General features: G+C 40.9%; 1 protein-coding gene across 4 annotated transcripts in view; it reads right to left on the reverse strand.

Annotated features, from left to right (window-relative positions):
• Positions 1-2504: 2504 nt before the first annotated feature.
• The window catches only part of TBK1 (TANK binding kinase 1), a 31377-nt gene continuing 19964 nt past the window's right edge, over positions 2505-13917 (reverse strand). For 3 of the 4 annotated variants that reach the window (XM_062016795.1, XM_062016804.1, XM_062016786.1), the window contains exons 13-21: positions 13295-13373; positions 12654-12775; positions 12455-12531; positions 12056-12095; positions 9439-9540; positions 9260-9356; positions 6504-6610; positions 6112-6183; positions 2505-5353 (exon numbers count right to left, since the gene is read on the reverse strand). In XM_062016795.1, the coding sequence (XP_061872779.1) occupies positions 5308-5353; positions 6112-6183; positions 6504-6610; positions 9260-9356; positions 9439-9540; positions 12056-12095; positions 12455-12531; positions 12654-12775; positions 13295-13373 (742 nt within the window). In that variant the 3' untranslated portion in view covers positions 2505-5307. Of the gene's footprint in view, positions 5354-6111; positions 6255-6503; positions 6611-9259; positions 9357-9438; positions 9541-12055; positions 12096-12454; positions 12532-12653; positions 12776-13294; positions 13374-13917 lie in introns of those variants that run through there. The other variant, XM_062016808.1, reaches the window with a different exon arrangement.

Below are 13917 nucleotides of genomic sequence, written 5' to 3' on the forward strand. Positions count from 1 at the left end.
GGTGTTTGTGGCGACTCTGGAGTGTTTGGTTTTTTGTTTGTTTGTTTCCCGAGCTGAAGGCTCCACGGGAAGCGTTTCAGAGCGGTGAGAGCCGGCAGCTCCGCCGCTCCCGCACCGGGACCGCAGCGAGCGCTGTGCGCGGCAGAGAGGCGGGCGCAGGGCGGGCCCTGGCCTCAACGATCGCTCCTCCCAGCCCAGCAAACTGGTGGCGGCACCGTAAGCAAGATAAAGCCCGAATCTACCAACCTGGAGCTTCAGAAAACATTGCCAGTGAGCTCAGTGGTGCGTTTGACCGTGACGCCTCCCACGCGTTACAAACATCGTCTATTTTAATGCAGCCTTGCATGGATTAGCAAGGTGCACAACACAGATTAGTGGTGTACAGTGGGATGTTGCCTGGCTATAATGTGTTTTCAGGATGGGGAGGTACAGGGTTTATGAACATCTGAACATTTACACACAGCATTCCAAGGAATGAAAGTACAAAAAAAGAGTGAAGTCTTTTTACCTTGTTTCGTTAAAGATTGTAAACTGCTCCTGTTTGCTTCGATCTGCAACTGCTCAAAGGCTGTCTGGTTCGGTTGGGAGAGAGTTAATTTTCTTCCCAGCAGCTGATACAGGGCTCTGTTTTGGATTGTGCTGAGAACAGTGAGGGTAACACAGGGATGTTTCGATTATTGCTGCACTTGTGCAACATCAAGGTATTTTCTGCTTCTCACCCTGCCCTGCCAGCGAGCAGGCTGAGGCTGCAGCGGGAGCTGGGAGGGAGCACGGCCAGTGCAGCTGATCCCAACTAGTCCCAGGGCTATTCCATACCATAGAGCTTCATGCCCAGTACATGGACTGGGGGGAGTTGGTGGGGAGGAGCAGGTCGCTGCTTGGGCACCAGTCAGCGGCTGCTGAGCAGCTGCAGTGGGCAGCACTTGTCATGTTCTTGGGTTTTCTTTCTCTTTTTTCGTTGTTCCTTTTCATTACTCTTATTATATATTTTATTATTGATAATTCTATTTACTAAACTATTCTTATCTCCACCCACAAGTTTTATTTGTTTTTCTTTTTTTCCCAGTTGTCCTCCCCATCCATCCCACTGTGGGCAGAGCCAGCGAAGGAGCAGCTCTGTGGTACCTAGTTGCTGGCCAGAGCAGCAGGGCGACTGTGCCAGCGTCATCTCCTTTGGCTGTATAAGTTTTCAAGAGCAGATCATAGCTCAGAACACAACTCGTACCACTGCAGCGTGCCCGTGGTTGTAAGCACACCAGCAGTTCTACGTGCTGCTGTCAGTTTTCCTCGTCAACAGGAAGCAGAGTTCTGCAAAAGATGCACACGTACTCCACCTGCTTCCCAGGCTTGTACCACTGTCCCAATGGCAAACTCCACTGAAGGGTACTACCCCTACCACCTTTTTTTGTGATCAATGGAACAAATAAAGAAGTCTATTTAGAGCACAGGGAGTGAAAGGTCCTGGCAGCCTTGCCAATGGCAGCAGCAGCCAACAGTTCCAAGCAGTTAGCTTCTTCCTCAAACTCCACTTCAACTGGCCTTGCTCACTTCCCATAGAAATACTCTTTCAGACTCATAGTCTGGATTTGTTTTGTGCACTACAGTTTATCAAACTGTTTCATTACAGACATGATGTTGAAGGCTGATCTTCTGTAACAGGCTTCAGATCACTGAAGACTTTTGCCTGCCCTCTCTTAGGACCTTCTTTCAGCCAACCAAGTCCCATTTTTTCCCAGTCTCGCCTCAGCTCAGTTTTGTAGCCCCTAGCCCTTCTTTTTTCCCTCCTCTAACTTACCTTCAGGCAGCCAGTATCTTTTAAAAATTTTTACCTATGTCATCAAGTTGGTCAGAGGTAGATGAAGCTTTCACCTGCAGACTGGGCATCCGTCCTGCTCTTTCAGGTCCCCAGTGAGAAGCTATCACTGCTGTAAGCCAACCAAATGTGGCAAGCCAAACCAGCTACCCTGCTCTCTCTGGAAAAGATTTCACAGTAACAGCAGGCTGGGCAGCTACTGTGCTCTGTTTAATTGTAACCAAATGAGTTCATGCTACTGCAGTTTATTCCACAATAGCCCTCTCCTAGGCTTCAAGTTTAAAAAACCTCAAAAGTCTTTTCCATTCAGCCTCTTTAATCCTTGCCATAGTATTGTATCTCAAATTCCTCTGTGATTTCCACTTCTAGAGTGATTAATTAAATTGAACTCCACCAGTGGACTGTTTCACACCAAGCAGAATCTTGCCACCATTAACAGAGAACTAATACTGTTCAGAAGACATGAGAGCAGCAGAGTGGTTAAAAAAATAACTAAAAAGGATCAGTGGCTCTACCATGCAGCCTGTGCTAGCGATTCCGTTGCATGGGGTGCATCTTCTGGTCAGCTGGCTAGTGCAAGCTAAGCTGCAGTTTGCTACTTCAGATTTCAGGCTTTTTATTGTACCTAAAAGGAAATAAAAATTATAAGGTAATATTGAAATTCAAGTGAAAATATGGAAAGACACAGAAGTAAGTACACACTGTAGGATAAGTGGTTGATGATGTATTTATGCCATTAAGTCATTCACTCATGCATTTTCACAATTCATATGAAGACAGGTTTGTTCAAGTAACAGATCATTAATATACTAAGCTAACCCCCCCAAAACAGTAAACCAGCTTCAGGAGGAAGAACCATGTATTACTTTCTATTACTTCTTTTGGCAAATCAGTAGCATGACCGATAGTATTAGGACACTTTGTTTGAGCCAAAGATTGATGGTACTACACACCACGCTCTGACCCGAAAAATGTGTTTGCTTCATAAGAACTGATTACTTCAAGTTCCTTAGCTACTGCTTGGTTAAATTTCAGAAAAAGAAACTGTAACAAGATTACTGATGTATTCAGCTACACTAAAACCAGCCGTTTAAAATGAACATGAAATAGAACAAAACCTTTTCAGCTATGGAAAAGAATGCTGCACGTACATCAATATGCACACCACGTTGATACTATGACTAACTGTCAGCACTGCTTCAGTATAAAGAAGTTGAAAATGATATAATTCCAGCTGGCACTTGATTTCTTTCAAAATGAAGAACCACGGATACAACAAAGCATTGCAGACGTAACACTATGAAAAAAACCCCTGCAATTTAGGCCCAGTTTGAGCACACAATTCCTTTCACACTTATGCATGTTTTACCGACACTCGATGAGACTGCGGGCATGAGTGAAGAGATGTAAAAGCAGGCACCAAAACATTCCAGCTCAGCAGCACTGCGGTGTTTCAGAATGCAGTGGCTAACCAAGGGAAAACAAACCGTTGCACTCCTTTTGCACAGCTGATTTCCGAGGGGGAGTGAGACTTGCAAAGAAAGAAGCTGCTTGCATGGCTGTAAAAAATACCTGAATTCCCTTTTAATATTTGATTCTTACCAAGAACACTCTGAAGCAGGTCTTGGACGTCAAGACAGTGAATTTCCTCTTCTTTTAACAATGAAAGAATTAATTGTATATTTTGTGCTTGTATGAAAACATTCCTTTAAGACACTGCAATGGAAATGTTTGTATTTTGGCCTGTGCAGATAAACGGGGAATAAGCAAAACTATTAGGTGCTATCACAGCTTACTGCTCTTCAGTTTATAGCTAAATGTTTCACCATTGATTACGGAAAACTCCAAACCCACTTGGTGCAGGTCTTCTGACAAATGTAATATAGCAATGACAAGTGCTATCGGGCACCACTAAACACCCATGGCCAGGTTTCTGCATGGAAAGATTGAGTCCTGCAGTATTTGCATGCTCTTTATCTGAAACAGGTAAGTACATCAGTACTATCCAACCAAAATGAGGGATGTTTTCTGAGTTTCTGTTTGTCTTCCTCTTCTCTGTCTCCTCTTCTATGTATTTTGGAGCGGACTGTTTGATTCTGCATCTGGAGGAAGATGGAGGAAGAACCCTCCTCTTCCGGCTTCTTAAAAAGTGATCATGGAGGCGTCTAATTGGCTCAGCCCCAGAAGTGGGTCTGTCTCTGAGCTGGGGAGAGTTGTGAGCAACTTCTTACAGGAGCCATCTTTACAGCCCCTTCCCCCTTACCAGAAAAGGCTGTCATGTCAAACCATGACAATCCTCATCATGGAGTACTGAAAGTAGTAACACCTGATACGGGAAAATAAATATGTAGCCTTACTAAATTTTCCTCCCAAGTTTGAGATCTCAGTTATAGAATCATAGAATGGTAGGGTTGGAAGGGACCTTTACATATCATCTAGTCCAACCCTCCTGCAGTTGTAAATCAGCTGTGGGTGTGCCTCTCTTGGATCTAGACTGGAAACCTAATTTTTCCAATTTTCAGTTACCACTGAGGTGTGATGCTGCCCAGTCTACTGACTGCCCTCAAATGCTCCTAATCCAATTTATAACCTTTTTTTAAAAAAAATATTCCTGCAAACAGGATTCTGAAAAAGCTGTTTCATTTTAACAACCTGCTTCTCTTGTGGTGAGCAACATGATTTCAGGGAAACTCTGAAAGTGCTGTATTCTACAAAAGGGCGTTTTACATTCAGGATCACAGAATCATAGAATGGTAGGGTTGGAAGGGACCTCTGGAGATCATCTAGTCCAATGACAACCTGGAGTGCAAAACTTCCATATACAGAGCAGTCAAACGATTACAGACAATATGGCACCAAATATGGAGAACTTAAAAAAATATCATTATTTTTTTTTATCAGGCAAAAGTGAACTAACAGTTTGTATGTGAAGGAAGGAGGAAAAGCCTTTCCACTCTGTCCTGTCTGCTCTTTTAGTCCCTGTTCACACCAACTTAAAAAGATGGCATTTAAAACTGTCGTCACCTTTTGTGATGGTCAGAGTCATTCGGCGACACTCCCGAATCATAGTGGCGGTTACAGGATATCCAAAACACTCTATTCTTAATGTTTACAAGGTCTGCAAGTCTTCTTGCAATATAGATTAAATTGCATTCTGGAAAAAAAATCCCAAAGGACAATATTCCAAGCAAACAAATGTCAATGTTATCAACAGAGCTCTTTCCTTAAGGACTTTGTCAGAGATCCTCCGAGGGACTAAATTCCCTGCCAGGAGTAAGTCTATCCTAACGCTGACCATAAAAACCACAAAGATATATCTTTCTTTTATATTTACATATTATACATATATACATCTTTTTTAATACTACAACTGTAGAGGGGAAAAACCCCCTGGATACAAATTCATTGTCTGCCTTTAAAAGTCCCAAGAGTAATCTTTGTTTTTCTCTTTGAAAAAAATGTACAAGTCCTCTTCAGATTCTTTGGCTGCTACATCAGTCCACGTTCCGCAGGCCACCATCCCTAGTCGACACACTGAACCTACAATGAGAAAGCAGTATCTTCTGAGATTATGGACTACATTAAAGAATCAGTCCTTAATTCATTATAATGTATTTAGGGATTTTTTTCTTGCCCTTGCCACTTGCCAACACATATATTTTTATCTAAGTTTTGTATGTTGAGAGATAGAAGAGAGGATACTACGGCTTCAAGTATGGGACTGAGGGCAAGGAACAAACTGAAACCAATCCAGCTTGAAGCTAGACTCATCCCTACCAGTAATTCAGCCCAAAGCTTTCAACAGATCATTATCTTAAAATATTTTATCATTATCATAGGGGAAAAAAAGCCAAGACAGTCTTTATATGGTAATGGCAATACCCTCTGAGGATTTTAAGGGCTGTTGGCCTCTTCACTTTAAATGATCTTAAAACTGCAAAATCACTCATCCAAAGTGGTGTAATTCCACAGTTGTTAAAAATTATGTCCAAAAGCGAGGAGTTAAAAGACATAATTGGATTGCTGCAGCAGTGTTGTGCTTAAATTTGGAATGATCTGTACAACAGATGTTTTTACTAGCTAAACATAAGTAACATGAAACAAAAATGAGTTTACAATAATGTTTCCAGGTTTTGAATACATTTTGGTTTTGATTACACCTCAGATCAACACTTCAAAATATATTTACTGTTAAAGAGATTATAGAATTAGCCTTTAGTTTAATTTCTGGACCTGCAAAATGTACCAAATTAAGCCTGTTCCTAGTATCAGCCAAAAACAGTAAAATAATTGCTTGCCTTTCCAATAAGTGATTGTTCTCAGCCAGCTCTTTAACAACCCCTGCCATTTCCTCCTTTAGTTTCTTCATACTGCAGCAACAAGAAGTAAATTAGGGACAGTTATCTACGATGATCACCCACCATCATGGAACTTTCAGCAACTTGTCATTACATGCAAAATAAGGGACAGGTAACAGGTTGGTTATGTAGTACAGGTGACAGATGGTATGTTAGTGTTATATTAGTGCTTCCAAATCTGTACCATCACTTTAGCAATAGAAAATATTTTTCTACATTATAAAATTCTTGATCTTAGTACAACAATCACTAAGTCAACTGTACATTTTTCTTTCAGTTTGCCTGTACAACAGGTACAGAATATTCCATCAGTGCAATTAAGAAATTCTCACCCAACAGTCATTTCCACTAATGTGTTTGAGCTTAGATACACTGTATTCATGGTATGTTTCATCCCACTGGAAGCTGCAAACATTTTCTGAGGCAGAGCATCTTGTAACTGTAACACATAAAAAGGAAATGTAAGTTACAATATAAATTGTCAAGTGTACCTCAATGTCCACCTTAAAATCCTTCTTTAACTTCTCCACTGCCATGATGCCTCGTAACATCATTACAGGACTAAAGGTGGCTGATTTGCAGTCCCTAGCTTGAGATCATCATGGCAGGTTTTGTATCGACACAACTTATAGTTCCCTGATTTGTTCCAACTTCTTAATTGTCTCATACTTTCATCATAAACTCTCAAAAGGAAGAATTACCTATCTGTAATGTTTGTAGATATCATAGAATCACAGAATGGTAGGGGTTAGAAGGCACTTGTAGGGATCATCCAAGTCCAACCCCCTTGCCCAAGCAGGTTCACCTCAATCAGATCACAGAGGAACATGTCCAGGTGGGTTTTGAAAACCTCCAGAGAAGGAGACTCCACATCCTCCCTGGGCAGCCTGTGCCAGGGCTCCCTCATCCTCATAATAAAATAGTTTTTTCTTATTCTTAAATAGCACTTTTTGTGTTCCAGCTTCTTTCCAGAAGGATTCTAATTGATAACTGACTTTGGTAGCACTACAAACAAATAACAAGTAAAACAGTGCTCTCCATCATTCCTCAATTGCTTTTACACCTATCAGGTGTTTTTCTTTCATTTGGACTTTCTTATAAAGACTAATAATTTTGCTGCATGAAAATCCTCTCATTCTTTCAGTGTTGAGGTGGTTCTGGTAAGTTTGCAGCCTAGAGAGTCTAAATTTTAACATAACATTTTCTTTCACGTCACAGGCATCACCAGTTTAGCACGTATCCTTAAGGAGGTATCCCCTGATCTTGAATATAAGAGCAGTGTTTTTATGCTTTGTAAGAATATTCATCTAATGTTCTAGGTGCTGAGATACTATTATGTCATGGTTTGACATGACAGCCTTTTCTGGTAAGGAGGAAGGGGCTGTAAAGATGGCTCCTGTAAGAAGTTGCTCATAACTCTCTCCAGCTCTGAGTGACAACCACTTCTGGGGCTGAGCCAATTAGACGCCTCCACGACCACTTTTTAAGAAGAAGCCGGAAGGGGAGGTTTCTTCCTGTTTCTTCTTTCTTATGTCCATTCTCTTTTCTGGCTGGTGGTGGTGCAAGGAGTTGGAAAAGAGAAACAACCATGCGGACCTCAAGGTCAGTGAGGGAAGAGAGGAGGAGGTGTGCTGGAGCAGAGACTCCCCTGCATTCTACAGAGAGGACTGGTGAAGCTGAGATTTGTTTGCATTTTGCTAAAGACTCCACATCAGCAGTAGAGACTTATTTTGATAATGACCCCATATCAGGGGCAGAGACTCATTTTGCTAAGAACCCTGAGCCAGGGGCAGTGATTCATTTCATTAAAGGGCCCGTGCCAGGGACAGTGACTATGGCTGGAGGAGCCCATGTCCCGTGGAAGGGACTCAATCATTTCACTGCAGACCCCAAGCCAGGGGCAGTGATTTTCTTCTTTAAAACTATGGCCAGAAGAGGCTGTGTCCCAAGGGAGGGACCCTTTATCACTATGGCCGGAGCAGGCTCTGTCCCAAGGAAGGGACCCAATATTTACAGAAGCTGTAACTGTGGGAATGAATCCACGATAAAGCAGCTCATTAAACTTATGCCCAGAAGAGGCCTTGTCCCGAGGGAGACATCCTGTATCTGCAGAAACTGCAACGTGGTGAAGAACCCACGCCAGAGATTCACTAAGGACTTTGTCCCGTGTGAGGGAACCTGTATCAGCAGAAGCTGCAGCTGCTGGGAACAGCCCACACCAGAGAAGTTTGTTAAGGACTGTGTCACAGCGGAGGAACCCCGTGTTGGAGCAGGGGAAAAATGTCAGGAGTCATCTTCATCTGAGAAGACAGAAGTGGCAGAGCCCATCTGTGAGAGACTGACCACATCCCCCACTCCCTACCCCCCTGAGCCGTTGAGGGGGGAGGAGGTAGAGATAGCAGTGAGCTGGGCCCGGGAAGAAAGGAGGGATGGGGGAGGGAGATCTTAAAGTGCTGGTTGTAATTTTCTCATCATCCTACTCCCTTTTTGCTTTTATTCCATTCTGTTTCTTGTAGAATAAACTTTCCTACTTTCCTCTCTAAGTCAAGTACCGGAGTCTGTTTTGCCCAGAACCATAATTGGCAGCGAGCCCTCCCTGCCCTTGTCTTAATCCACAACAACCTTGCTTATCTTTTTACTCCCATTTCTCTGGGGCCTCTGCCATCCTAACAAGGGTGGGGGTGAATGGGGGCACCGAGCGAGAGACTGTCATGGTGCTGCTGTGCTAGCTGGGCCAAAACACAACACATTATAAGTTACCCAGAACACTTCACAATGAACCACATTCATTTGCACAATTTTTTCTGGGGGAGAGAATGCTAACACTACCAATGAAAACCTCTACCAAAACCAAACCCAAGCTCCATCAAAAAAAAAACCCCAAACCAAAAAAAATCACAACATGGTCTAGGCCACTCTGACATCAGTGATGAAACTCCTATAAACCAAACACTACATCCATGCAGCCTCATGTTTTAGTATGACTGCATTCGTGTAAGGCTTACTATAAACTACACCGGTGGCATTAAAAAATGTGGACAGGTCTTTTATCTCTGCAAACACTTGACATAATTTTGAAGCATTCTACCTCATTTATATAATCCTGGTATTTGGACACCTCTTCTTCAATATCAAAACACTGGTTAGTGATAGTCAGCAACTGCTTCCTCGTGTGGATCATTTTCCTAAAAGAAAAAAAGGTTTCTTTTAAAAGCTTCCTTTACAAAAGTAGTGCAGTGAACATTACTAAAGAAATTAATAGCTTGCCTTGTCCAGTCCTCAGCCTTGTCCAAAAATGTATCATACTTGCTGACACATTCATCTTTGAATAGAGTTATGGCTTTTGTAGCATACAGATACAGCTTCTGCCTGCAACACAGGAACAACCAGAACAGCGTTACATTGCTTTTAAAACCCCATTGTTCTAACTCATTTTCTGAAACTTGGAGGTGTGTGGACTTAAAATCCCTTCAGCCACCTTTATCCATGCTGTTGTACTGTGTGAGAATTCAATACATTGCATGAATTGACAGTTTATGTTTCAAAAAATATTCTCTATCAGGGAGACAAAAATAAAAGTGTTTGAAGCATTTAGTTGCAATTCTTTGTATATTAACAAATGCTCAAATATCTTGTCTGAGTCAGTATTTATCTGAGCGGGTGTATTTAAGGAAAAGGGATTCTAAGTGGAAAGGGCAGAAATCCTTGTTGTTTCTTATTTGCCTTCTACAGATACTAGAACTTCCAGCATAAATGAATAATCTTTTGCAATAAGTACTATACATGTAAGCAAAAACCCAGGATTTTTGTGTCAGTTTAGATTTATGGCAAGAGAAAAAAGCAAGCAGATAAGGACAGGAAAGTAAAGCAAAACCCATTTACTGTTAGTGTTGCAGACTCTCAGTGTAACTGCCTTACCATGCTATGCATCACACCACTGTGCAAACTAAGGCACACCTGCTTCTGGTGTTTCACGAAGTCTTGTACGACAGCTATTAGTTAATAAAATTCTGGCTACAGTGTAGCTGGACTTTCATCAAGCATGCATATCTGTCATTTAACCAGGAAAAAAAAATCCCTGCAATGAGTGCTGCCTCCTTGCCTAGCTAGTGGTAAACATTACAAAGGCCAGCCTCTGATGCTAATGGCAGGCAGTTCTTAACCAAAAGCCCTGCACTTCTCTCTGAGGTGAATCAAGTAAAGTAAGATGTAGTTAGGATCTCAAAGACGCCTGAGCAATCCCAAGGAGATGCTTCTGGTAAAAAATGTACCAATACTTTAGACAAAAATGCATTCTATCTATTTAAAGTTATTTGCATATTAATGCAAAGATGTGGTTTGAATAGTAGAGAAAGCCCTAAAATGTCTTTAATTTGCCAAAGTAATGAAGTTTTAAAAGGAGCTATGGATTGTGTCCCAATCTTTGCCTGTTTTTCAGTTGTATCCTCAAGGGTTAATGGGATGACGCTAGAACACAAAAAGTTCCATTTAAACATAAAAACCCCTCTATTTTACTCTGAGGGTGAGAGACCCTTGGCACAGGCTGCCCAGGGAGAGTGTGGAGTCTCCTTATCTGGAGGTCTTCAAAATCCACCTGGATGCATTCCTGTGTGATCTGATTTAGGCAGACCTGCTTCTGCAAGGGGGTTGGATTAGATGATCTCTAAAGGCCCCTTCCAACCCCTACCGTTCTATGATTCTGTGATCTCTAAAGGCCCTTTCCAACCCCTACCATTCTATGATTCTATGAACTTATGACAAAATTATGGCTTGCATTATCTCTCAGTGCAGGGCAATGATGCATCCAAATCTCCTTCAGTGTATGAAGGTGTGTCTTACGGGTTTCCTGCCTCTACTGTCCTTTACCTGCCAAACTCCACCTGGCAGTTACCCAATTACTATAGGAAAACCAAGTGGAACAGTTGCAAGAATGCCAGTGCCTTGTGTGTGCAAGCTTTCTATCTGCAACTGTCAGTGAAGCCACACTAGCGGCAGCAAGAGCAAGAATATTTAGAAAATGTCAGAGGAGATGTCCAAATTCATAGAGCACTCAGCAAAGTCTAGGGAACCACTCAACTGACCAGCCGCTAGGAGAACAGCTTCACAACTCAAGCATAAGCATCTAGCATCATTTGAGATGCACACGGATACCCTGCCCTTCTTCCCACTGCCTATCCAGAAAGGTGCAGGTCTCCCATTTGTCTTGTGTCCCACCTCCCACTCTCAGAGCATGTCTCGGATCCCTTAGGGCATCTTAAATAGTATCAGGCATCTGTGTATGAGGGATTGAATCATCTTGAGACAAGTATGGCAGCACGAGCAGAGCAGCTGTTTACAGTCAGTCAGTAAGTGGAACCTAATGGCCACTCAGGTCACACATGGACACTTTCTGTGGCCACCTCTCATAAGTGCTAATTTTAAATAGATATGGAGAACTTCATTAAGATCTATTTTGCATGCGGTATTTCCTGGAAGTTTAATCATTCCAGAATTTAATTAAGCTAGCCCATATTTCATTCATCTGTAGAAAATGATTTCCACCTTAGTTACAAAGTTATCTCACTCTATTGAGAGCTTTTTCCTCCCTAAAAAAACCAAAACAAAATAGGGAAAAGACTGTACTTCATTTATGCCCAGATAACAAAGAGGATTTTCACATTTACATTTAGAAGATCTATCAGTGAAGAAACTCCACTGTCAGAAAGTACCTCACAATCACATGCTGGCACTCCCATGTATTTAAGATATTGAAAGGATTTTTTTTACAAAGCAATCCTAAAGAGGTTGTAGTTTACAATTAAAATCAACAGAAGTTATTGGCAAGAGTGACTGAAGGACCTGAAAGCAATCATGGTTATTTCCCAAAGGTAACTTCAAAACTTACTTGTCAAACTTGTGAATTTGTTCTTCATTATAAGGAAGCCCTAGGAACAGAGCAGATGACAGACATTACCAGTTTAATTCTGTTAGCTATATTTATGTAAAACTCCACTAAGTTTATCCATTTCCTATATGGTTTCCTTCTATCCTGATAGGTAAAAGTGGCAATTTACTGGGTTTTTTTTTTCCTCCTCTCCAGACTTGCAACTCAAATTTATGAGATTAATAGTGATATTTCATTCGTGTGGGCCGTAAGATGGGTTCTCACTACGACAGACCTACAGTCATATTCAGCATTGCTCCCTGACTCCCCATTCCCTCCACAAACACTCTAGTGGAACAAGGCCTGATCTGTTCTTTACATTATAGTTTATGGTAACAGTGAATCAATTAAGTTACTTACTTCGTTCTGCTTTGTCTTTTTTGAACTGATAATAAATATTTGTGATGGAACACAGCAGTGCCTGCAGCCTTTCTGGACTAGAGTAACAAAAGAAAGAAAAGGAGACATATATAAACTTAATTACCTATGAATGAGTTTTATGACCTACAACTCACTCTAGAAATAAATACATTTTAAAACAATTAATACAGTTACTCACTTTCTGTCTTTTGGGAGCATGCCTTCCTGATTTGCCCAGGTGTCAGCCAGTAAACCACCAGGAGAAAGTTTGGTTTTGATATCTTGAAGATTAGTTTCTATCATGCCCTGAGAGCTGGAGAGCTATGTGAGAGTAAGAGAGTTCAACCTTACCACTGGGAAAAGTGAAAAATTGCTTGAGGGTGAAAACAGATTGAGCATGGTAATAGTATAGACACATTTATCTCAGTGATAAATTTTTTTAAAGAAATATGCCCAATCATCTGCCTAGGCTTTGCTAAAAGAAGATAAAGTATGGTGTTATTAAAGAAAGAATCATCTTTCACGCTGGCATTTCTGCCAGTTAATATTTATTTTCTTTCAACAACAAATTTCTACCTTTCCTATATTCCCTACTTACTTTTACACTAAAAATTGATTTTGTGGTTATTTTTTACTCGAGTATTTTAGAAAATGAGAATGTATTTTCAGGACCTTATTATTTCCATACTACAGTGGACTGACAAAAGGATTTACTCTGTTTTCAGAAAGGTATCCACTGAAGTTAGAAATTACTCTAGAAAATTCTGAGTTGTTATTCACAGCAAAACTCACCTTTTCTTTAGAAACCCCATTTTGAGAATGACTATGTAAGACACTTACTCGTAACAGTTTTGTTTGTATCTCGGAAATTTCATCCACTTCTGATGCTTCCAAGTTAATCTGCATTAAATTCTCATATCTGACCATAAAAAAATGTACAGTTAAAAAAACCCCAAAGAAAACCAAGCAGTAAATACATTCAAAATAATGCCTTGAATCTAGACTGTAACAGTAACTACTTTTTTCTTTTATATGAAAGACAGTACCCATCAAGCAGTGATTATGAAACAGTGACAATCTTAAGTGGCCATTAGTAATAGAAATTTGAGTTACAAAAAAACCCCATTTCCTTGATACTTTTTCCTACATTTGAACAGTTAAAAAGAAGTTTGGAACTTCCGTTCCTGACTTCTGTATTCTATTCTCCTTACTTGAACTTGACAGGGAGTGGAAAACTATTTCCTCTCATCAAATAATTTTTAAAAGGTGACTACTTTAAGTAATTTAAGTTTGGGAAATAATACACGACAAACCAATACTTCGGTGTACCAAAACACTCTTCTATGGAGACTGAGTTTCTAAAACCTTGGTCTAGTTGAGTTATCAAAACCTTAAAGGCTGGGTGAGTAGCACCACCTGTTCGTACTGATATTTCCCATATGACTATAGCTCAAGTGCCAAAT

The sequence above is a fragment of the Colius striatus genome, chromosome 1 (genome assembly GCF_028858725.1).
Source record: "Colius striatus isolate bColStr4 chromosome 1, bColStr4.1.hap1, whole genome shotgun sequence".
Classification (NCBI taxonomy): domain Eukaryota; kingdom Metazoa; phylum Chordata; class Aves; order Coliiformes; family Coliidae; genus Colius; species Colius striatus.